The following is a 26,497-nucleotide window of genomic DNA, read 5'->3' as shown; positions in this document are numbered from 1 at the left end:
GAAGAAGAAGAAGAAGAAGAAGAAGAAGAAGAACAACAACAACAACTCCACCCTATGTCGTCTATAACCACAGCATTAACTGTCAGAGCCTGCTGAGTAGGAGTCACCAGGTTCTATAGACTCGGAGGAGACTGCGGTTCACGACAAAAGAAAATACACAACTTGGCGCACGAGTAGGGTTATAGAGCAAGTTGGTTACAGCTGGCTAGCCGCAGCATCAGTAACTTATAAAACACTTCAAAAAGAAAAGATCACAAAACCGAAACTGAGAGGAATCATGTTTGAAAACTTCAGAGAAAGACTTCACATCGTCCAGCAGGATTTCACCACGGGGTTGGTCTGCTTTCCGGCATAACGTTAATCTCTGCTTTAGCTAGCTGTGTTAATCCTCCCACCTCAGATATAATTAAGGTTACGGTAACGTTATATGATTAGTTTAGATGTGTGCGTTGCGTAGAACAACATGTACGTAGAACAATTATAATTTTCCACTGCAGAGATCAGATTGGCAGCTATACTGTCTATAGCTATCTACAACCCATGTTCTGCCTTTGTAACGTTACTGTCTTTATGGACAGCTTCAACGTTAATTTATGGCGGACACCTCGTCATGTTACCCTCCCTGAATTTAAAGAGGCAACGTTAGCGTTAGTTAATTACATTTATTGTCAATGTGATTTCAACTACGTTGAGTTTAGGTTTGTTAACGTCCCAGCTAGCTCGGCCCTAGCTGTTCTTAGTTATTGATTTCAGCTGACGATCATGTGATGAGGTTTTTGTTTCAACAAACTTTAACTACTCAGAGGACAGTGTACAGAACTGTGACAGAATACATAAACGTAACGTTAAGTCCACAATTAAAAACAAATTAAACCATGGAATTTAAAGAAAATCCCAATTTGCAGTTTTTATGTCAGCAATGTGAATTCACCCATAATTGTACTGAAATAGAGCTAGCTTGAAGTGCCTTTTTAAAAGCTACTCTCTATCAATTATTTTATTCATTTATTTTTTATCATTTTAATTTAATCAAATTCACCTGAAAAATCTGTGTTGCTTCACAGGCACATTCTAGTAGACTTAGGTTCTGTTCGAAACCGCATACTAATGTTCTGCGCACTACATACTCAGTTTGTACTGCATACTAAATTTATGATTAAGTTTGCCTTTACCAGCAGACTGTTCACACTGAAGTATACTCAAGCAATACATCTGCATTCCATGACTCTGTTGATCACGACATTACCGGTCCGAGCTGCTGTTAAATGAAAATGGTTTGTAATAAATGTAAATCAGCATTACTTCTTCTGTTGTTTTAAGGCAAATTATTAAATATTTTAGTGTTAAATATTTCTTCTACAGTATGTGAGTGCAACAAGCTAACTCACTAGCTTAGGACTTCAAAGTTCTTTTGTACTCAACACAAAACGTCAGTGAATAAAAGTCTCGAATCCAAAGTTCTTCGTTTGACTGTTTAGTTATGAATCTCGAAACATAAAAAATTTAAAACTTAGGATCTTTACTTTTCTTACAAATTAACTGTGTAGTTCCATGTAGGTCAAAAAACTGTGTTGCTCCAGAGTCCAGTGGCTTCTGACTGTTTCGCAGGGTTCTATTTCTTTCATACTAAATCTAACAGCCAATCAAATTGCATTATACTAGATCACTGGCTAACTGTTTACATTCCAATTTCTACATTTCATTTGTTTCAAGTTTTTCTCAGATTTACAAAAAAAACTCAAAATATTATTACTTCCATAGAAATGGCTTCAACATATCCCGGTCCCTAATTGACTAGGCCTTAACATATTAATTATCAACTTAAATTTAAACTGAAGTCATTTACATTCTTACATTTAACACTTTCTCAATTCCTTTTAGCAAGAATCTTCTTTTCTTCACAGGAAAGTATTTAAAGATAAACATTAACTGGTAAGTATTAACAACTAAATACTTCTCACAGACTATTCAACTGGTAATTTCTATTCTATTCAAGTCTTTCTCTTCTATCTTCAGTCTTCTCCCTGCAAAAACAAAGTTTAGATATGGGTCTTTGAATGATGCTGGTCTTCGTCCGAACTTCAGCACTTCGGACAACGCCTTTGGAGTCGGGCATCACCCTCATGATTCTGCCTAAGATCCAGGAGTTTCTTGGCAGGAAAGAATCTGCGACGAGGACAACATCTCCAACCTTGAAACTTCTCTTTAAGCCGAGCCATTTTTGCCGTTCTTGCAGAAGCGGTAGGTATTCGTGAGTCCACCTTCGCCATAACAGATCCGCCATGTATTGTATTTGTCTCCAGCGGCGGCGGGCATAGACATCATCCTTAGTGAACACACCAGGTGGAAAACTAGGCTGTGTTTTCAATGCAAGCAGATGATTCGGCATCAATGGCTCAAGGTCATTAGGGTGATCTGTGTTCGTGGTTAAAGGTCTCCCATTGATGATGCTCTCAACTTCGCATAAGAGAGTGTGTAGTCCTTCATCTTCGAAGAGCTGCTGCTTCACAACAGAGCTCAGCACTTTTCTCACTGTACGGATTTGACGCTCCCAGATACCACCGTGGTGAGATGCAGCAGGCGGGTTAAAAATCCATTGTACACCCTTTCTCATCATGACTTCATTGATACGAGACTGATCCAGCTCTGCCAATGCCTAACGCAGCTCTCCTTCAGCGCCGACAAAGGTGGTGCCATTGTCTGAACAAATAATTGACACTTGACCTCTTCTGGCTTGAAAACGCCGTATGGCATTAATACATGAATCACTGTCAAGAGAATGGGCTACTTCTATATGCACTGCTCTGACAGTTAAACATGTGAAGAGCACGCCATAACGCTTAGCCTTTGCACATCCTCTTCTGACCTCGAAAGGTCCAAAATAATCTACACCCGTGTTGGTGAAGGGTGGTTTGTCGGGGAGCAGACGGTCTTGTGGCAGATCCGCCATTTTCTGCTCTCCTGCCTTTGCACGCTGTCGCAATATGGCTAAGACATGGTTCCTACCTCCATGTCCACACTCTTGATGGATGTGGTGGAGAATGAGATGAGCTATTCTGTGCTGTTTATGTAGAATGGCAGGATGTCTGATCCTCAGGCATCGCCGATCTGTTCAAACGTCCTCCTAATCTCAACACATCCTCTTGAAAGTATGGATCCAGTTTGAAGATAGAACTGTTCTTTTTCACACGGTAGCCTGCCGACTGCAAGGCTTGTATCTCCTCCGTGTAAGTTTGTCTCTGACTGTATTTAACCAGTTCAATTTCAGCTCTGGATAGATCTTCCACGGTAAGTATTCTTTTTTCCAGGTTTTTTTTGTACATCACCATTTGCTGTTCAACTATAGATCTGCGTTTCTCTGGATCATTCTCATTCTGCTGTATGTTCTGCTCCAACTCTTTTCTCTTCTCGCTCAAGTGCCGCAATGTCCTTTTCAAGTGCAAAATCCAAGCTGCCGCCTTTTTTAGCTTATGCCAGCTGGAGTAATACTCAACAAGCTGATTCTGTGCACTCGTTTGAGTTTGAGCACGATGCTGCAGCGGATGTCTTTACCTCAACATCATCTTCAGTCAGGTAAGGACACTGTTCAGGTTGTTCCGGCCATTCAACTTCTTTTCGCAGGAACCTAGGCCCGTGAAACCAGCTCTTACTTTCCATGAAGCTCTGGATCTTCAAACCTCTGGAAGCCTGATCTGCTGGGTTTTGTGAGGTGTTGACATACTTCCACTGAGAAGATGTAGTCACTTCTCTAATGAAAGAGACATGGTTGGCTACAAATGTCTTGAAACGAAGAGCATCGTTTTCTATGTACTTTAGTACTGTTGTACTATCCGTCCAGAAGACCGACTCCAGCAGGGGAACTTCAAGTTCTTCTTTCAACATCTGATTGATCTTGACTGCAACCGTTGCTGCTGTCAACTCCATTCTCGGGATCGTGATCAGTTTGAGTGGAGCGACTCTGGACTTTCCCATCAAGAATGATACATGTTTCTCACCCCGGTCATTTGTTAGCAAGAGATACGACACAACGCCATATTCGTCTTGACTAGCATCTGAGAAATTGTGTATTTGAGCAGTGTTGAGCAGAGTTCTGAAAGCTTGTCTAAGTCTGTCAGCCACTTCATATATGTCCGGCATGCTTTTTCGTGGATCTCTTCGTCCCAACCTTTCTTCTCTTGACAGAGATATCTTAAAATGAGCTTGATGGGTAGTAGGAGTGGTGCCAAAAAACCCATTGGGTCATACACTGAACTGACTACAGATAAAATGCCCCGTCTTGTGCATGGCTTGTCCGGTAGATATTAGTATTTTGAACCTGAAGCTGTCAGAACTTGTGCACCACTGCATGCCTAATGCCCGTTCCACTGGTAACTCATCATGCTCCAGATCGAGATCTTTGACTTCAGCCGCTCGTTTGTGGTCAGGAATGGAGCCCAGCAGGGCTCTGCTGTTGCTGACCCACTTGGTTAAATGGAAACCACCACTGGCGCACAACGTCATCAGCTCCCTCACAAGAGCAACAGCTTCATCTTCCGTGGCTACTGACTTCAAACAGTCGTCCACATAGAAATTCTTGAGGACTGTTTGTGTGGCTTCTGGGGTACTCTTTGATGCTGCATCTTCCGCTGTTCTTGTTAATGCAAATGACTTCTGCTTCTACATTCAGATTACCACCTGGCCACCAGAGAAAGCGTAGCATATCCGTGTCCGTGTCTGGAATCCACACCTGGTAAAACATGGACTCTATATCTACCATCATGGCGACAGGCTCCTGTCTGAATCTCAACAATACTCCGATGAGGGTGTTAGTTAAGTCAGGCCCTTGCAACAACTGGTCATTTAGCGACACACCTTGGTAAGTTGCCGCACAGTCAAAGACGACTCTGAGTTTCCTCTTTTTTGGATGGTAAACCCCATGGTGTGGAATGAACCATACTCTTCCATCACTGCGAATCAACTGTTCTTCTGGAATCATTACTGCGTAGCCTTTTTCCAGTATGTTGTCCATAAAAGCCTTGTACTCTTGAAAGAAGTCTTTATTCCTACTGAACTTCATCTTCAAAGAGTTAAGCCTCTGTTCAGCAATACCACGGTTGCATGGCATCTTCACCTTGTCATCCTTCAAAGGCAACTTGATGTGGAAGTGACCATCCACGAGCTGAGCTGATGTTGTCACTGTATGCATGAACTGTTTGTCATGTTGCGAGTGTTCTCGTCTGTCGTCACATCTTCTTTCTGGAAAATCTGCTTTGTATAACTTCATCAGCATGTCTTCAACACTTATCACAGAAATACGGTTGACAAGGAAACTTTGACTTTTGCCATCATCTGATTCCTTCTCTTGGCATCTGCTGATTGGCCCATTGACGTCCCAGCCAAGAGCTGTCTTCACAGCGTATGGCCCGTCGTTCTGGCTATTAATGATCTCCCATGGATCCATGGCTTTGTACGCGTTGACACTGATGAGCAGACCAACTTCTGCTTCAAGTTTTGGGAGATGGACTCGACTCAGGTAAGACCACTTCTCCAAATCTTTCTTCTGTGGGATGTTGGCCTTTTTTGCAGGTATATCTGGCTAAGCCACACACCTCCAGATCGGTAAGTTCATAGCTATTCACTTTCTGTTCTTGCGCTATAGTACAAAGCAGGAACTCTGTCTTTCTGCCCTGCATATTCAGCTTCTTCGCCAATTCTTCAGTGCAGAAAGTCGCTGTACCTCCCTGATCCAGGAAAGCATAGCTCTTGATTATCTTTGTGTCTTTCTTGTGTTTTATCTGCACAGGTACGATGGGAAGAATACACTCACTTTTCCCGGCCCCAGTATGGTCACCTTTTCTGCACCCTGCAGACACGAGAGCACTTGTGACTTCACTCGTGCTTTGTGACCTGTCGTCTGCACTGTTGTTCTTTCATGAAGCATCTGTCTTAACAACATGCAAGATAGCTGCGTGCTTGAGTGAACACTCTGGACAAGAGGCCCTTTTTTTACAGTCCTTGGACATATGACCTGCCGTCAGACACCCAAAACAAAGGCCGTTCGTTTTCAAGAACTGAATTCTTTCTTTCAGAGGCTGTTCTCGAATCTTGTTGCACGCATTCAGTGCATGGTTATTCTGGCAGTAAAGACAGGGACTTTGAAAAACACTTGCTGACTTGGCTGCAAAAGGTTTCTTCTCAGGTTGACTTTTACTGACAATTTTTTTGGTAGCAGACACATTCACAGCAAAGCTGCTTCTTTTAGACTCACTTTTTCTAATGCTTGGTTGCTTTTTTGAGCTGTTCTGACTACTTGAAGTGGAGTCCAGGATATCTCCAAATAGCGGGTCATTGGCAACCTTTGCTTGTCGGTACACATATTCCACTAAATCAGGAAATCTGGCTCTTTTTCTTGTTCTTTCTTGAATGTCATAAGCATAACTTCTCCATCTTTCTTTCAGTTTGAATGGAAGTTTGGATAAAATGGACTTCATGTTGGTATGATTATTCATTTCGTCCATGTAGTCCACATCATTCACTGTGTTACAACATCCAACCAAGAACAAAGCAAACGCATTCAATCCTTTTCTGTCTTCTGGCCTTATCTGAGGCCATTCCATAGTCTTTTTGATATAAGCTGTAGCGATGGTCATTTCATCTACATAGTGACGATCAAGCAGTTCTCTAGCTTCTTTATAAGCTCTTTCGGGTTTCATGTGCTCGCAGCTCTGAATGAGATCAAGTGGCTCTCCACTCGTGAACTGTTCGAGGTAGTACAGCCGGTCCTGATGACTGTCTGTTTTACTGTCGATAGCATGCTCGAATGCCCTTATGAAAGATCTGTAAGTCAGAGGATCTCCTGTAAACGTGGATATGTCTCTTTGTGGGAGTTGAGACACACTCTGTTGTTTAATGAGCATCTCGGTGACTTCGTTTTGACGCTGTAACACTTCGTGCAGGCTATCTGTAGAAAAATCAGTGTGATCATGATGATTAAGATGTGGCGTGCTGCTGACAGCATCAAACCTTGACGATGATTTTCTTCTGTCTGAAGCACCAACTTGAGTGGCTGGCTTTGGATTGAATGTAAGGGATGTCTTACAGCTCCACGACGCACATAATCGTCTACATTGTGTTTTTCTTGTCTATACATCAAGGGTTCATATCTGGGTCCTGAAGGTAGCTCTGACAAATCATGTTTAGATTCATGAGCATCTTCAAAGTCTTCGTACACCTTCAGTTTGGCGTCTGAAGCAGCAAGCTTAGTTTCAAGATCCAATTGCTCTTTTCTAATTCTCAAGCGAATTTCTTCCTGTTCTATTGCTTCTCTCTTTTTCATTGCTGCAGCTCTAGCCAACAGTGCTTGTAGTTTCTCCTCTACAGCCTTTTCTGTGAGCTTTGGCGCCCTCTTTTGGTCAACACACGCAGCTGTGCTTTCATCTGCCATGTCATGTCACCTTAAAATCTTCACACAAAACTGTCACAATTCTTAATATTGTCTACAGCTTCTAATCTTCTTATAAACACTCGTTTAAAAGAGTCACTGATGTGCAGGATTTATTTATGTCAACTCTATGACTTTCAAGATGAAATATCCAGTGAACACTTACTGTCACTTCTGGACGATGGCTAATAGAGTCATGAAGAAAATATCAGAACTGTTCCAGGGAAAGTTTCATTCAGCCGACGACTCACTCTCCAGGTAGGCTACCTCTGGCTTTCTTTCTGTATTCTTTTGCTGCGACGTAGTTTTCGTCCGTATTGGTCCGTTGTCTTTGTTAGCAGCCGCTAGCAAGTTTCCCTCAGATCCGCCCAGTCGATTAGCTCGCCGTCATCGCGAGTGTCTTTTTCTTTATCGATCTTCTCACGCGGCTCGTCTTTCTGCTTGGTCGAGCAATCTTCTGAATTTACTTGAAATTTTGACTATATCGAGCAGTCTTTTGACTTTGGTTGTGAGTGCAACAAGCTAACTCACTAGCTTAGGACTTCAAAGTTCTTCAAAGTTTTTTCTGACTGTTTCGCAGGGTTCTATTTCTTTCATACTAAATCTAACAGCCAATCAAATTGCATTATACTAGATCACTGGCTAACTGTTTACATTTCAATTTCTACATTTCATTTGCAACACAAGTTTTTCTCAGATTTACAAAATAAACTCAAAATATTATTACTTCCATAGAAAAGGCTTCAACACAGTATATTATATATGTGAGCTCTTGCATTTTTCCTCTTAACTGTACCTTAACTTCCTGGGTCCTGAGTAGCTCCTGTTTCAGGTTGCTGGCTGGTGCCAGAACCGTCTGCCTCGCAGTCTGCCATTGCACATTGTCATTCATCAATCACAGGGTTGGTGGTTTGATTCCTGGCTCCCCCTTTGTTCTTTATTTATTCTTTATTTGGATCACCATTAGCTTCCACAAAGTCGATAGTCTACCTGGGGCCTATGCAGTCTACATATCAAGTTTCCAAGTGTCTTTGAGCAACACATTGAACTCCAGTTGCTCCTGATTATTAGCCCAGTGCCTTGCATGGTAGCTCATTACCATCTGTGTGCGATGTTGAATGAGAAGCATACTGTAAAGAAATTTTGGTAAAAGTTCTAATGGGGGCTTATATAAAGTCTGTTTACCAGTCCGTTGCCATATAGTGTGTTTTAACTTGGTGTGCAAAGGCCCTCATGCTACTATACATTTGTTCTAAATGAAGTCAAGTCATATCAATTTTATATAGCCCAATATCACAAATTACAATTTGCCTCAAGGGGCTTTTCAATCTATACAGCATACACCTCTGTCCTTAGACTCTGTGGGAGAAATATGGCAGTGACTAAGGGGTTTATGGGTGTAACAGAATTTATGACACTTCGACTAAAGTATAGTTTCACAAAGGAGGCCTCAGGCCCTGTGATTATGTTGTTTTGGGTTATAGGGCACTAGATGTTCCTATTATAAGATAGAAGTGTCCCAGAAGTCTCTGTTCTTCTCATACTGATAACTTGGAACAGAGACCGTCGCTTTCTTTGTCTCACCTTTAAATGATGTAACCTGTAAACCACCACCCACTGTTCTGCTATAAGAAGTGTATCTTTTTGATGCAAAGTTAAGTATTGTGTTGGCTGTGCCCATGTGTACATGCTGCCCCAATGCTTCTCTGTCAGCAGATCTGTTTGTAATAAATCCATATATTCTTGAAACGTCAACTGGGGCTCATAGAGTAATTATTTTATTCAATTGAGGACCATCTCTTCAGTACAGGTTTTTCTTCAACAGACCCTCAATTTGAATGTAGAAATACACAGACAATAGATGTTGTATGTACAGAATAGATTGACAACAGAAAATCATACAATTATGATGACAAAATGTAGATTGTAAAATGTAAGTGAAGAGGAGGGATCCTTACTAAACTGACAACTTTTCTTTATTATTCGCTCTCTCTCTCTTCCTTCCCTCCCTCCAGCTTCAAGACCCTTGGAGACCCCAAAGTCAGGAGGAGACCCAGGTGAGCAGAAAACTGTCCTGTGGGCATGTGTCTGTTATTGTGATATAAAGATATTACTAGTGATGTCAAACCTTCCACAGTGCTCTATTCTAAGCCAACACTCAAAAGAAAAATGACAATTCAGCTTAGAGTCATGCCCTCTATCATTGCTTATGGAAACGGGTGGTATTACAGTTTTAAGTTACTGGATTGTTTTTACCATTTACTCCTCAAAATGAAAACCATTTTAAAAACAACAAAATAAAGGTTTAATCAAACAATATTTAACGTTAAGAGCACTCCACCTGAGTTTTTGTTTTGGCGACCTCAGCATCTGCATTCCTGCCTCCTTGAGCCTGACAGCTTCATTCACTGCTGGTGTCAACCAGCTGTGACAGCCACCAATGACCCTTTGTCCACAGTTGGGGGGGAATACCATTTCTGCAAAAAAGTTATTAACATTATTTAGTTGCTAAGTGACACTACTGATCATGCAGTTGCTCTAGGAACATTGTGTGCTTCTCCTGTTTGTTGTACAGGTTTGAAGAAAGCCTTCCTCATTTTAGTGCTGGACTGGAAATCCTCAGCAGGTCTCTGCAAACACACATACACACACAGTCAATTTCCAAACAGCTTTGATGTATATAGAGGGGGATTAGATGTTTATGTATATAAAATGTGTTTCTGTAGGTATGAGGAGAGTTGGTTTCCGCTCCATAAAAGAACTAAAGACTGTGCTCAGGCTGCAGAGGTAGGATCAGTACTTCTCTGTTCTGCTCTGTTAGTGATGCAACAATATCACTTCTTTAGATACTGTTAATGATTAACAGTATACAAGGAAGTGTCTTCTGGGTTGGTGGTGTTAATGGATGCTTGAATATCAGATGTGGATATTTTCAGCAAACAAAGAAATGTACAACTTCTTGTGGTAGCAGAAGGTTCACAGAACACTGCCATATACCAGTGTTGGCTTTCCATAGGCTACAGTGAAGTGATGGCGAAACTTTGTTTTATAATCAAATCTTAATATTTTGGAGAAACACATTCGCACAAGTTTTTAAATATGCTAGAGCTGAAATGATTAATTAATTGATCAATCTACAGAAATTTTACTTGCAACAGTTTTGATAAGCAATTCACCATAACTATTCTCTGGTTCTTGAGAATTGCTTTTCTCTTTTTTATATCATTGTAAACTGAATATCTTTGGGCTTTAGACTCTTGGGCAGACAAAACAAGACATGTGAAGACATCACAGTAGACCCTGAGAAAATTGCAAAGGGAAATTTGCACTTTTTACTTACACTTTGTTGACCAAATGATTAATCAATTAAATGACAAAGTAGGGAGTAGATTAATAGTGAAAATAATTGTTAGTTGCAGTCCTAAAACAGGCAAAATATTTCAAAAGTGGTGTCACCCACATTGTCATACTATTGAAATAAATGATAGTGAACTTGTGCCAGTTGTTTTCTATACAACAGAAACAACATGGCAGAGGTGTCAGTCCTTTTGTGAGAGGTTGGAGATAGATATTTGCCCAAACTGCAATAAACTTTAATTATATTGAAGTGGTTATGTTTATGCTAACAGAGGTTTAACTGCAATAGTAAATGAGTGAACAGTGAGTTTGTTACTGGTGATTTGTTGTTGCAGCTTATATTTACATCAGCTGTCCTCTCTGCTCTGTCTTACTTCCACCCCTCTGTATGTTTGTTAGGCAGTAGATGGGGAAATAGTGATGCTCTCAGCACACTGGGAGAGGAGAAGAACGGTTCTGACACAGCTGCAGGAACAACTGCAAAGCTTTCCGGCCTTTATCAGTGAACTTGATGCCATCACTGCTAACATAGGTATGGAGTCTGTTTCATTCCCATCCAATAAAGCCACTCAACACCACCACCAACAACAACAACAGATGGTGCCATAATGTCAGGTAGTGGACCTCAGTATATGCTGCATATATTGTTTTATTAATTCTTCACAGTGCTAGAAGAAGTATTCAGATCCTGTACTTAGATGTACATGGAACCCCAAAGTGTTCAATATTAAATAAAAAAAAAAACAAGAAATAAAAAATATATCAATAAATTGTGTAAAATATACAAATGAACCAACAATATCACCTAAATTTTGATATCATGAGAGAGATTATACCCTGATGAACGTGCTTATGTGAAATTTGTTTGAGTAGTGTCAAGTGTGAGAATTAGAGCAGGTTAGAAAAGTCCTGTTTTCTGCTTCCCTCCTGAAATTTCTGTTTTCAGTTAACCTGTCTATGCGACAGTTGCTTGGCACTCCTGTCACTTGGAGGCTCATAGTGTCAAATGTGTAAGTCTGTTTGCTTCCATACTTACATTTTGTTAAAGAGGATGAATTTGACTGATGTAACATTGAAGAGTGAGAATTTTAGGAGCAAGATCAAGTTTAAGATAATTTAAGAGTGAGAGAATGCAATCTTTGACTTGATATGACCTCAGTGAACACTTGAAAAAACATCACATGCATGAATTGCCACATTGTTTTTTAAGTATGACTTGACCACCTGGGGATACGAATCCTGGACCTTTGTATCCCCAGAAAAGGTGACTTACTGACTGCGCCACTACAAAGACATGGTTTCCACACACCTTCTCACAAGTTGAGGCAATGACATCACATGTGCCAGACAGGATATTTTTGTCTGTTAAACTAAACTTGTTGGTAAGAATTCAGAAAAAAATCACAATATTTTGGTGACGTTTGATCCAACACTGGACAAAAAAACCAAAAACGAATATTGTGCATACAATACAAATTTCAGCAAGATATTGAATAATACTGCATACTCACCTTTTGACCGATATGAACAATATTTGAAATACTTGATGTCTACCATCTAGAGAATGTCTGTCAATTTTGGTAGCATTTGAAAGAAGACTTGTGGAGATATAAATGATAAATTGATTTTGCATATTTTGAGAAATATAGAGTGACGGACTTCTGAATTTACCATAGGTTGCAGTGCGGCAAACTTTTGTCACACATCAGTGGATGTGCTGAAACAATTTCAGCTCCTTAGTACATACGGATGATTTTTAAAAATTATATTTTGAAATTTGGAATGTGAAATGTCCATAGAAATTTACATTTGTTGTTATAAGCCATGCCCACTTATACAGACGTGACAATCATTACCATATTATATGCATCAACTGAGTCATGACCCTAGATCTTGCAAACCGAATTTCGTACGAATCCATGCAGCCAATTACGAGATATAAACTTTTCACATTTGTGGCCTCCCCTAGTGGCAGAATATCCCAAGACTGCGCAGCGGAGCTCAGACTTATCATTCGAACATGTGTCACAAGTTTGGTTACAATAGCTTAAGCCAATTTTGATTTATGAGAGAACAATAAGACACAAGTTTAAACATGTATAATTTCTGTGTACCAAGTATGATGACTTTAGCATGTATAGTATTTGAGATTTTGATGCACACTCCCTTAGACGGCCATTCAAAAAATGACTACAGTAAAATATTCATAGCTCAATGACTGTAACAGATATCAAAAAGAATAATAATAATATTAATAATAAAGCTTTATTTATAGAGCACTTATAAAAACAAAGTACAAAGTGCTTCACAACAAGAGAAATAAAATACCACAGTGAATGACAAAATATAAAGAAATAAAATACATAAAATACAAAAAGCAATAAAATAAACAATAAAATAAACAGCCAGTTCAGGTAAAATCAGGATATGCTTTCAGATAAAAATGTTCTTTTGAGAAGAGACTTAAACGAAGACACTGACTCAGACGACGAAATATTTTCAGGCAAGTTGTTCCAGAGCCTCGGGGCCCTGATGGCAAAAGCTCTGTCCCCCTTAGTTTTCAACCTGGACTCAGGAACAGACAGGAGACCCCTGCCCGAAGATCTCAAACTACGTGAAGGTTCATAAGGGATTACAAGGTCTAAAATATAGTCTGGAGCCAGGCCATGAAGAGCCTTAAAAGTAATCAATAAGATCTTACAATCAATCCTAAAACAACTGAGTTTTGTACAATATGCAGTCGTGTCAAAGTTTTTTGATTAATAGAAAAAGCAATAGCGCGCATGACACACATGCTTTATATGTGAAAATTGGAATGATGTGTCTATCTACAAAAATGTGAGTAGAAGCGATCCAAAAAATGTACAGAAGAATAAGTATAATAACTGGAATGTGCATTTCCTAAAGAAAAGGTGTGAGAGCTGGAAGCTGTTAGGTGCGGCTGCTACTGCTGCTGCCTCCGCAAGCTGCTGCTCCAGCAACAATTTTTCGAATCCTTTAGCGCCACCTACAAGTAAAATTCTATCAAATGCAACAGACTTGTTCAGCATCCGTCTGTACAACTTTGCTGAATTTGGTTACCATGCTCTTTGCAGGATTTGAACTCGTAACCTCTGGATCTGAAAGGGGCACAGAAATGGCAAGATCTTAAACCACTGGATTATTCAGTTACACTGTTAACTGAAAAGAAAAAAAGACTGAAGATTTTTTCAAAATGCATGTCAATCTAAATATTAGACAATAATATTAAGGAGCGCAGGAGTCGCATTTAATGATGAGCACTTCAAAACGCACAACATGCATGAATTGCCACATGTATGGCGTTTAATTAGTCTCAAAACCCACGCATATAAAAACCAGGCGCATGCACATGACACAAGCGCACACAACATCCGTGAGCTGAAATCCATCCTCGCGAGAGAGCGTTTCTGCTCTGCAAGCGCACAGAACCTGATCCGCGAGCGGAAAAGCGTCCTCGCAAGGGAGCATTTCAACTCCGCGTGCACAAATGTGCACAAGCATGTGGCTGTGACGAGCGCAAACTCAACCCTCCTTATGTGCTTGCAACTGCTCAACACTTGCTCAGCAAGTTGACTTTGGAGACTTTGCTGAGCAAGTGTTGAGCTTTGGGACTCAGCTTTCTTCTGATTGGCTGGCGGGGGCCACTTGTCTCGCCTATCGTCACATCTGTATTCAAGGATTCTGTCCGGTCATGGCCGCGCACAGATCCCGCTGTTAGGTGAGTGTAGTCAGTTTTTCCCTCTAAATGCACATTTGGCAGAGGCGCCAACTCATGACGAAGATCTGTATTTATGTAAGTATAAAGCCTATAGCTTGAGAGCCATCTATAGTGATTTCCCCGCATTGCCCAGGACGAAAAAGCTAAATACGCTAGACTATGTAGCTAACATTAGCCTTGTTATGCAGTGTGTCCATGCTTCATAATTTAAACACTTGCTGATGCAGCCGCTGCAGTCAGATTGTAGGAATTAGACTATCACTGTAAAGTTGATTAGCTGAAAAGCCCCCCCCCATGTAAATGCATACTGTGAGTCAGGAGGAATTGCTATACATGTCTAAATGTTTCTGTGTAGATGCTCCAGCAGCTTAGTGATGTTTGATCTGTGCTGCTGAATTGAAATCCCTCTTTTCCCTCACGTCTCTGTAGTGATGCTGTTGCCACCCTGCTCCCTGGCTGTGCAGATGCTCCTATCAGTACAAGTTTGTCCATCATTTAGCCGGTAACCAATGCATTGTAGTTACACATTGCTGCAAAGTTGACCCATCCCTTGCAGTACCACTGAAAATGACAATGATAACCCTCATTGTCATTTTCAGTGGTGGAATGTAACTAAGTACATTTACGTACTAAGTACTGTACTTAAGTACAAATTTGAGGTACTTGTGCTTTGAGTATTTCCATTTTATGCAACTTTATACTTACATACTATATACTACTCCACTATATCTCAGAGGCAAATATTGTAGTTTTTACTGCACTCCATTTGTCTGACAGCTTTAAATACTTTGCAGATTGCAGTTTTTCATATCCTTCCTGTCCAGTGAAAACCATGCATCTATAAATTTGGAAATTTTGAATGTGAATGTTTGTGATAAGCTGAATGATTAAATGTTCCATTATGGGTTGAGAAAATTCTCCTATTCCTTAAGCTAAATACACTATTCATAAACCCCCTTGGATTATCTGGAAAATGCACGTCACAAAGTTAAACAGCTGTTTTTCTGAGCTCATAAAAAGTTGACTTTGTAGAGACTGGACAGTGACGCTACAAACATATGATGATCTTATAGAATATGATACATTGCTGTTGATTAACCTACCCAACAGTATATAAAGTAGTTAAAATTAGTTCAACATTAAACATCTGCAGCAGTAAAATACAACATACACATTAATGCAGCAGTAATATTATTTCAACAGCATCATATATAATAGTAAAACACTGACAGGGACCAATTTACTGTATGAGTACTTTTACTTTTGATACTTCATGTACATTTTGCTGATAATACATACTTTAACTTAAGGTTTTGAATGCAGGACTTTTACTTGTAGTGGAGTATTTTCACAGTGTAGTATTGATACTTTTACTTAAGTAAAGGATCTGAGTAGTTCTACCACTGCTCATTTTAACGAACAGTGAACACAGTGAATCAAAGAAAAGAGCTTACATTTTTATGGGATTAGATTTGTTTCATAATAATTGAACAAAATCTCCCAAGAATCAAACAAAAACATTTATTGAAAGTGAAAGAAAATAATTTGAAACCCAAAGAAATTAGCCCAAAAACAAAACTTACAATAAAACTGTGGAACACTTGATATTTCCCTCATCATGATTGATCTTTTGCTGTCCATTTTTTGTTTTTGTTAATCTCTTTTTTTGTTGAACTTTCTTTGAGTCACTGTTTGTTGCAGAGGAGTTCTGAAGGATGTCATGAGTTGAGATAAAATCTGTAGGGAGCAGCTGCACAGCCAGGGAGCAGGATGACAACAGCATCACTACAGGAGACATGCGAAGGAAAAGAGGGATTTTAATTCAGCAGCTCAGATCATACACACTAAGCTGCTGGAGCATCTACACAGAAACATTTGGACATGTATAGCACCGATTCCTCCTGACTCACAGTATGCATTTACCTGGGCCGGGGAGGGGGCTTCTCAGCTAATCAACTTTACAGTGATAGTCTAATTTCTACAAGCTGACTGTTTTTTTATTTCAATCATACATAGTCTAGCGTATTTAGCTTTTTGTCCTGGGCAATATAGGGAAATCACTATACAGTGCATCCGGAAAGTATTCACAGTGCTTCACACATTTTATTTTACAGCCTTATTCCAAAATGGATTCATTATTTTCCTCAAAATTCTACAAACAATACCCCATAATGACAATATAGTCACTCTGGTTCATGTATGAATGATCAGGTTCTTGATTTTAGCAGCACTTGGTAGGGTCCTTTCCATCTAGGTGATAAAGACAATTTATCTAGTGATTTCACAAACACAAAATCTCTTTCAATTCAATAAAATTTTATTTATATAGTGGCAGAAATACCTGCTGAAAGCGACAGAAAGAGAGACGGAAGAGACGAGAAAGCACAACTACGGGAGAGAGAAGATGTCGAGTTAGTAACATGCATTAATGCTACAAGAATGCATATAGTTTGAGATGGAAATAAAATAATGCTGACCTTGGACGGTTTTCTTTCATGTTCTGTCAAAAGGTCATCATCCAAAAATAATTAAATACATCTCTACGAATAATTATGTATTGCACATATTTTTTGAGTGATTGTTTAATGTGCATTTGTGTGTGTCTCCAGCTCATTTGGAAGGCGAGTTTGAGGAGATGGAGTGCAGACTGGCATATCTGGAGACTCTGTGTTGTCAGTGTGAACAGCAGACATTCAAAAAACATCATATCAACCAACTCGAAGTCTACAAGAAAAAGAAGAGGTATGAGATGCATATCACTTATTATTCACTGATGTCCTATGAGGTGGAGTTTTTTCTTTTTTCAATTAATCATTTTTAAATGTGAGATAGTACAATAGATGCTTGAGTAGAGCTTGTTATTACTGAGTACCAATTGAACTGTGTCTTTACAACCAGTGTCAAAAATTGTCAGGTACTTAAAGTTGGCATCAATTGCTTGTTTTTGTTTGATTGTCAGATTTTTGTTTGTTGCTACTTGGATCATATATGTCCTTTATTCAAGTCATAATTTAGTAATTTTATACTGTATGCATACAGTATACAGTATGCATATTGTCCAACATATTGAAGTTTGACCTGTTTAATTTTTTAATAAAAAATGGTAGAAAACCATTTTTGAATCTCAGTTATTGTATTGGCACTGATTTTGAAAATACCCAGCCCTGTGCTTATATATGCTTTTTGGAAAAATACCATCAGAGCATCTCTTTTTATGCAGTATGAAATAGGGTATTGACAGCAGGATTATTAAAATTGAATTTTGGGTGGGACATCACCAAAGCTGCCTTCAAAACTTCAGGCAAAATTGTACCTACTTTTTACACAACCTGTGTTTTTTGCTAGTGCTCTTTACGTTGGCACCCTCCGCTGCTCTGTCCGACTGGCCTCATTCAAATTAATGAGAGGACTGTGTTTTTTCACGCAGAGCCAAAGTTGGTATGTCTGAGAAGTTTGCCTTCAGGGCTTTCTGGCAGATAGTCTTTCTGCCTTTGTTTTTTCCTAAACCTAACCAAGTAGTAAGGCTTTCTGGCAAACTTCTCCCATCTGCTTCAACTCGGCAGTCAACACCATCATCTCAAAAGTCCTCCACTCTATGGGGCGATTGTAGCTCTGTCCGTAGGGATATGGCTTGGGAACCGGGGGGTGGCTGTTAAAGTCTAGCATGGACCACGGATGGAAGTGTACTGGGCATTGCAGAGGTGCCCTTGAGCAAGGCATCAAACCCCTAACTGCTCGAGGCGCCATTTCTCTATACATTAATGCATGTGTGTATTTCGGGCCTGTGTGTGTGTAAAATAACAACATAGTGAAAAAACTGAATTTCCCCTAGAGGGATGTGTGCTCTACATCGACGACTGCACCCCATGGGACCTGTCTGTTAAACACCTGAAATTTATTTTGTCTGGTTTGGATTGGCCACCAAACTGGACAAGAACAGCATAGTCTGCATCAGATAGTTTAGGACTGCAGAAAAGATTATCTTGCCAACATGTGCACCATTCAGGACTTATACACCTCCTGAGTCAGAATACGGGCAAATTTGCAGAAGACACAATGGTTATTGTCCTCATCCGAGATGATGATGATGATGATGAGTATGCGTACAGACTAGAGGTTGAACAGCTGGCTCTCTGATGCAGTCACAACAACCTGGAGCTGAGCTTGGGTTATGCTGGATCATAACTACAAAAAGGGAAAAAAAGAAAAACTAGCGGAGTAGCTATGCAGAGTCTGAGGGCTGCCCAATGTGGGAAGAGGGGTGAGTCTGCATGGCTTGGCATCCTCCCACAGGTCGGGTCGCAGTTCATGGCAGGAACTGGGAAAACCCTAACCACCGATCCCCTTTTTTTTTTTTAATTCTCACACATTAACAACCACATATTCATAAATACCACATACGCAGACAATTAGGCATACACATATAGCACACCTGTATACACACCAAATAAACATGCCAAATGCAATTTACAGCCTCTCCACTTCTGTTTAAAACTTCATGGTGTCATTGAAACTGTACTATCATATTTTGCATTAATGTCATGTATCTGTGGTTTGTTCTGTCTTGATGTGTTTTTGACTTATGTCACCTTTTAATTGCACCAATAAAATAATAAAAAAGAAATAGAATGACATAATGCTTGTCTGGTGATGTTTATGTTTTAATTGGAACTTGTCTGATGTGTGTCTTGGAACAGGAAAGAGGTGGAGGCGCTGAAAGGTGAGCAGCTGTACTGTCATCAGGCATCACTGGTGTGCAACACACATCTGGACAACACTTGGAAAAACTAAGATATTAGGGGCCGACTGTGGCTTAGTGGTAGAGCGGGTCGTCCACCAATCAGAAGGTCGGCGGTTTGATCCCGGCTTCCCCCAGCTCACATGTCGAAGTGTCCTTGGGCAAGACACTGAACCCCAAATTGCTCCCGAGGGCTGTGCCTTCGGTACATGTGTGTGAATGATAGTTGACAGTTACTTTGATGAGCAGTTCTGCCATCGGTGTATGAATGAGGTGAATGTGATATGTAGTTCTTCAACTATGCACTATTACTTCACAATACTGAATACATTACTACCTTATTACAGTGCTGTGAAAAAGTATTTGGCTCTTTTGTAATTTTTCTATTATTGCATATTTGTCGCAATACATGGCATGACATGTATAGACAAAATGTAAGACAAAAGGAACCTAAGTAAACACTTGACATTTGTTTTTAGAATAATTTATTTTAGGAACAAAATATCCAACATCCACACCACCCATGTGAAAAACAATTTTCCCCTGTAGTTATTATCAATAAAATTAGGTTGACTGGTTGATGAAGTGTGTCGGTGTAATTCCATTCCCATGTCCTACACAAGTTGGTGATACTGGAATATTGATTGGCAGCTTAATGTTCTGAATGATGGTAAACCTGTTGATCATGTAAAATGCCAGCAACAGACACACCGATACTGCTGTTAATGGTATAATGTGAAACACTATGGAGATTAGAGGGTACTCTAAAAATGATGTCTTTTGTTTGTAGTGGAACTAAATTCTGAGCATGCTCAGAAAGTGGCAGAGCTGGAGCAAGCCATGCAACAGAAACTGAGAGAACGACAGAAAGTATATGAAGAAGCCTTTAACCAAGACATGAAGCAATACCTGTCCACTGGATACCTACAGCACAGAGGTAAGTCACTATTATTTAAAGCTTTTAAGTTTTACTTGCTATAATTAGTGGCGACTGTGGCTTAGTGGAAGAGCGGGTCATCCACCAATCGGAAGGGAGGCGGTTCCACCCCAGCTTCCCCCAGCCCACATGTCGAAGTGTTCTTGGGCAAGACACTGAATCCCAAATTGCTCCCGAGGCCTTTGGTGTGTGAATGATTAGGTACTTTGATGAGCAGTTCTGCCATCACTGTGTGAATGTGATATGTAGTTGAAACGCTTTGAGTAGTCCAAAAGACTAGAAAGGTGCTATATATGTAGTCCATTTACCATTATAATTATTAGCCAATAAAATAATCAGTAGAAATATACACTGATTTCTTTTTTTTTTTTGCATGTTTGTCACATTTCAGATCATCAAACAAATTTAAATATTAGTCAAAGATAACACAAGTAAACACAAAATGCAGTTTTTAAATGAAGGTTGTTATTATTAAGGGAAAACAAAATCCAAACCTACATGGCCCTGTGTGAAATAGGGATTGCCCCCTAAACCTAATAACTGGTTGGGCCACCCTTAGTAGCAACAACTGCAATCAAGTGTTTGCGATAACTTGCAATGAGTCTTTTACAGCACTGTGGAGGAATTTTGGCCCACTCATCTTTGCAGAATTGTTGTAATTCAGCCACATTGGAGGGTTTTCGAGCATGAACTGCCTTTTTAATGTCATGCCACAGCATCTCAATAGGATTCAGGTCAGGACTTTGACTAGGCCACTCCAAAGTCTACTCTACTAAGTAAAAGTACTGTTACTGTGTTTAAACAAGCACTCAAGTAGAAGTAAAAGTAGTCATCAAACTAGTTGAGTAAGAGTACAAAAATACCTATAGCAAAAACTTGAGTTGCTTGTTGTCTCCTATATTATATTATGATTGGCCAAATAAATCAGCAAATCCTATACGCATGGACCATGTCTGTTATGTCCAAAAGTAAATGTAAAGAGTGTCAAATTGTTACAGTGTCCATAAACTTTGATCCAGTTCTCATCACATACACCCACAGATCATGTGGGAGCCCACCACACCCAGGTCTCTCCTCATCAAATGAAAACAAAAACGTTACAAAAGTGGCCAAATCAGCCTCTAATCTTAATGAAAATATATAATATCAGATAATTCATTCAGGCTAATTAGGAGATTATGACGTGACGTTTCACTATGAATTGCCTCTTAAATACAGGTGTGTACACTTCGCTTTTACCTGAGGAAGACCATCTGTGGTTGAAAGTCAGCATGTCTCATCATGTCCACAGAAAATAAAAGTAGTCTGTCTTTTTTTTTTTTCTCGCGTGTATAATCTGCTCTCTACTTTTCTGTCTCTCTTCATCAGGCTACATGAATGAGCATGACTAGTTAAATGGTTAATACAGTCGTGAAGTCACACACCTTTAGCTCGAATATTTACATTAGGACATATACACCTGCAAGAACAGAAGGCCGTCCACCGGCTGGGAAAAAAGAAGAGTCAAGAACTGTTACAGTCCCTGGACTTAACCGACACTGAGCATAACATTGTATTACTAATAGATGAAAAACTTAAGCACTTGGAAAAACTAAGCAAACTGGACATTCTTGACACTGTAAAAATGGCGTGCATGGCAGAGTTCCAAGATGAAAACCACTGCTGAGCAAAAAGAACATTAAGGCTTGTCTCATTTTTGCCAGATAACGTCTTGATGATCCCCAAGACTTTTGGGAAAATACTCTGTGGACTGACGAGACAAAAGTTGAACTTTTTGGAAGGTGTGTGTCCCATTACATCTGGCTTAAAAGTAACACCGCATTTCAGAAAAAGAGCATCATACCAACAGTAAAATATAGTGGTGGTAGTGTGATGGTCTGGGGCTGTTTTGCTGCTTCAGGACCTGGAAGACTTGCTGTGATAAATGGAATCATGAATTCTGTTGTCTACCAAAAACTCCTGAAGGAGAATGTCCGGCCATCTGTTCATGACCTCAAGCTGAAGCAAGTCCACCTCTGAATGGCTGAAGAAGAACAAAATGAAGACTTTGGAGTGGCCAAGTCCTGACCTGAATCCTATTGAGATGCTGTGCCATGACCTTAGAAAGGCAGTTCATGCACGAAAACCCTCCAATGTGGCTGAATTACAACAATTCTGCAAAGATGAGTGGGCCAAAATTCCTCCACAGCGCTGTAAAAGACTCATTGCAAGTTATCGCAAACGCTTGATTGCAGTTGTTGCTGCTAAGGGTGGCCCAACCAGTTATTAGGTTTAGGGGGCAAATGGTCCTTTCTCTTCATCCCCCTTAAGCACTTTGGATTCCGGCCATACTTCATTTCTTGGATTAAAACATTATACAATTCATCCACTGTATCTGTTACAACCAAAAGACTGATATAAAAACCATTTAAATTACAAAGAGGCACTTGACAAGGGATGCCCATTATCCCCACTACTGTTTGCACTCTTAATTGAATTTCTTGCTGCTTCCATTAGGCAATGTGACCATATCTCAGGCATCCAGTCAAAGTCACCATAAAATTTGTCTTTATGCCGATGACATCCTGTTATATATTACGAATCCCTCATCCTGACTTCTGTCAGTCCATAATCTGATCAGTAATTATTGTAAGGTGTCTGGCTACTCCATCAACTGGAGATTCTTCTTCATAATCTTTTTAGGCACATTTGAAGCTACAGAAACCATTCAAATGTTAAAACTTGCTCTTTAAGGACATTTATGCTTCTATTCAACTTTTTTCTACCATTTATACTTTTTAAAATATTGTGCTTTTTTCAACAATTTATTACAATAGAAGTGGAAATCATTGACAATATTACAGTTTAGCTTCCAGCTTTCTAGCAATGTATTTCAACTCTTAGCTTCTTTCGAAAATGCAGTTCAGCTTCCAATTCTGGCAATTAATTTTACATTTCTGCATTTACAGCAGTGATTTGCAATTTATTTTTCTTTATTTTTTCAGTCGACTAATACTTCTGCATACTTTCAGCCACAAAAAAATGTTATGCTCTTTAAGGACATTGTGTCTATTCAACTTTTCCAACTCCCAATTCTCCCAGTTTTACATTTCAGCTTCCAGGTTTTTGAGCAATGTAATGCAATACATTTCAGTTTTCAGATTTTTCATGCAAATACATTTCATATTTCTGCATTTTCAGCAATGCTTTGCAATTTATTTCAGCCTTCAACATTCACACGCATTTTCTGCAAGAAATGCAATTTTCTAGTTTGTCACTATTATCTTATTCATCGTAGCTGTTACAAATCACCAGAAGTCTTGTACTTAATACCCTTTTCTATTCAATTCAATATTAGGAAGAATGACTCCAATATCTGAACATCTGATCATATTCATGCTGAATTCAACATGTCACGAACTTCTTCCTGGTATTTTTCGAATGAGGGTCATAATATCATCCTGTAGTCTCATTAACGCCGACAACTGGACTGGTGTTGTCCATTAGACCATGATGAATTGTGGGATACACTTAGCTCTGAAAACTGAACACTTATTAGGATAGGTGTACATCTAATATTTTGTTAAGTGTACTGCTTGTTGGCATTTTTCAGATGTGGTACAAACCTGTTTACAACCTGGTGGTGTGCACTTAAGTCTTTAAATGTTCTTATAGGGACAGACCCAGGGTGAAGGAAGCAGCCATGTTTGTCATCTGCTTGATACAGCTTATAAGTGTCTGAGGAAAACTAAACAAGACTATAATTAACCTAAAGAAAAGTTAATTGTATATAAAGATTAAGTAAGTGTGCGTGTGTGTGTCTGTAGAGCCGACAGAAGCTAATGTGTGTGTTCTGGATCAGATGACACTAACTAACATATCAGACCAGGAGGCTTTGGATGACTTCCTGAACTCCACTGGCGATGACATCAGTACAGGATCATCACTGACCTCAGGTAACCGCAACTCAGTTACTTTACAACCTGTAGAAAATTCTAGACCTACATTAGCTTAGTTTGTATGTTGTCAAAGTTTTTAAAGCTGCATCAATAATTTTTTTGGCCACATTCGGGCAGCCATCGCCATTTTGCTGGCTTATGAAGTCGTAGACATTGAATAACATCAGCGTGCATTGTTTTTGTGTTCCTGGCCACCTAATGAATTTAAGTGTTACCTTGTTTTGGTCACTGGCTCTTTAGGTACTAGATGCTTGATTGTGTAGTCACTCAGTAACTTTGTCAATTTAACATACAAAACTTCTATCCAGATGGGCCATAAATTATGGGAGGATCAATTAGTGCAATGAAAAACAGCAGGTAAATGGTTCTGCAATTATTACTTGGGTCAGGAGAGAAACATCACATATATGCTCACTGGACAGGAGTGAGAATCACTGACCATTAAATAAAATGTTAAAATCTGCCCACCTCCCAGGGAGAAATTAATGGGCCTATAGCTGATCTATCTCCCGTGTGAATGCCCCAAACAAAACTCAGATGTGACAGGTTGAACTCCTAAATGAAATTAGGTCTCCAGGTGATACTAATCCACTGAGAATTAAGCTTTTGTTACTCAGTGAAATAAGACTTGTCTTCTCTAACAGGTCCAGACCTTGAATCTTACTCTTCTGAATCTTTGAGAAGCCAAATGAACCAAGCCCCTCCCACAAACAACCAACCATCCAACCAGGATGCAGTATGGGAGCAAGAAGAGGAAGTGGCCAGTGAGGAGAGTGATGAGCCTCTGGTGCAGTCAGATGAGGAGGACATTCAACCAGATATGTCATTGGTTGGCCTGCAGGATGTTGGCACAATGAGGGGCTCTGATGAGAGTGATCCTGCAGGGGACCTGCCCTCTGGATAACCTAGCAACCAGGCCCTTGAATCTCCTTGAATACTGGGTAAATGCAAACTATTGTTACCCCTCAAAAACATCCCACTGGTGCCCTCTGTTTTGACTTGACACAGCTCCTATCTCCAGTCAACATGAGCCAGCACTTTAGTGCTTATTTCCTCTGATGTCAGAAACAGCTTTTTTTCAAATTTGATATGAAAACCTGCCTTTAACACAAGTGCTGAATTTTCGTGTGATCTGTCAGTAATGCTAACTGAGACATGGTTGATTCACTGTTTACCCAATTTAAATGGTTTAGTCCATAATCATTGATAGAAAACCTTCTCCATGCAGAGGGACAAATCAAATCTAAATATAGTGCTTGACACATATCCTTTGGTATAAAGCATCTTAGTCTAACTGGGAATATGACAGTTGCCATAGTGTCAAGAAGTTATTTTAGTTGTCTAAAGCCTAAATCTGGCTGTATAACACCACTGCATTCACAAGCTACAGTAACTTCAAATCTATATGTAATAAATACTGTATATAGGAAGTTACCTTATTTAAATGCTGACTGTTAAAGTCCTAAAGATTTAGATGTACATTGTTTTTCCCTTTGTGCTTACCAATTTGCAAAAAGCAGTTAGTACAGCTATAATACCGTCTGGGGAAACAGATCCAGTGACTGACCCCATACTGTAGATAGAACAGCTGGTGCCACTGTCCACCATTTGCAGTGGAGCAGTCTGGATGTACTGGTCAGCCTTAAACTAAACAAAAAACGAGCTGTACTGTCCAACTTCAAATCTAGATAAGAAATAGGGAACAACAGCTTTCCCTTCTTCTGACAGATCTCCAAACTGGCAGTCAACAATTCTTTAGGCTGGTGATATTCTATATTTTTCTTATTGTAAACAAATCTCATGAAAATGACAATGAATTGATCCTAATAACAAGTATTTTCTGTTTATCCAAAGCCTGATATAGCTTATTCCTCTGCTCATCTCTTCACAAAACAACTCCATGTTAAAAAATAATGCAAGGGGCTGAATTGTTTTCATGTATGTAGAGGATGAAATACAAAAACATTGGTTTGAGTAATAGATAAAGTCTGAAGGCTTATCAGACACCACAACACTGCACAGCTGTTTATAATACTATGAGACAGGATTTTACAATTTTGGAAAGTTATCATAGGGATAGTTATTTTATACTCCATTGTGACGAATGCCAGGTAAACAGTAGAATACCCTGTTCCCGTTACAAGGCTAGGACAGGGTAGGCAAGTCAGGAAAGACAAACAAACACATTGATGGTTTTGGTCTTTTCATGGGATTTGTTGACAAGAAGACACCAGACAGATCCTTTAACATTTCTGTATTGTATTTTATTTAAACATGACTATCAGCACAAAGGTTTTGTTTGACAATTAGATTAACAAGTCTATTTTTGTCTTCTTACCCATTCAATAAAAATATCAGTCTGTCTGTA

The 26,497-nt window shown here is 39.6% G+C and overlaps 1 protein-coding gene across 2 annotated transcripts; it reads left to right on the top strand.

The window, feature by feature from the left end:
- Positions 1-26,497, top strand: LOC122881537 (dysbindin-A-like). 2 transcript variants are annotated; one of them, XM_044207841.1, is made up of 10 exons: positions 1-333; positions 9,436-9,477; positions 9,996-10,046; positions 10,147-10,207; positions 11,177-11,309; positions 17,126-17,258; positions 19,214-19,236; positions 20,045-20,191; positions 23,998-24,126; positions 24,774-26,497. In XM_044207841.1, exons 1-10 carry the CDS (start codon positions 278-280, stop codon positions 25,031-25,033), a joined length of 1,035 nt encoding a protein of 344 aa, XP_044063776.1. In that variant the 5' UTR covers positions 1-277; the 3' UTR covers positions 25,034-26,497. The 2 variants fall into 2 exon arrangements, with proteins under 2 accessions (XP_044063776.1, XP_044063775.1); XM_044207840.1 differs by lacking the exon at positions 1-333 and adding an exon at positions 7,412-7,678.

The sequence above is a fragment of the Siniperca chuatsi genome, linkage group LG9, assembly GCF_020085105.1.
Source record: "Siniperca chuatsi isolate FFG_IHB_CAS linkage group LG9, ASM2008510v1, whole genome shotgun sequence".
Classification (NCBI taxonomy): Eukaryota; Metazoa; Chordata; class Actinopteri; order Centrarchiformes; family Sinipercidae; genus Siniperca; species Siniperca chuatsi.
This window is presented reverse-complemented; position numbering and strand designations above follow the sequence as displayed.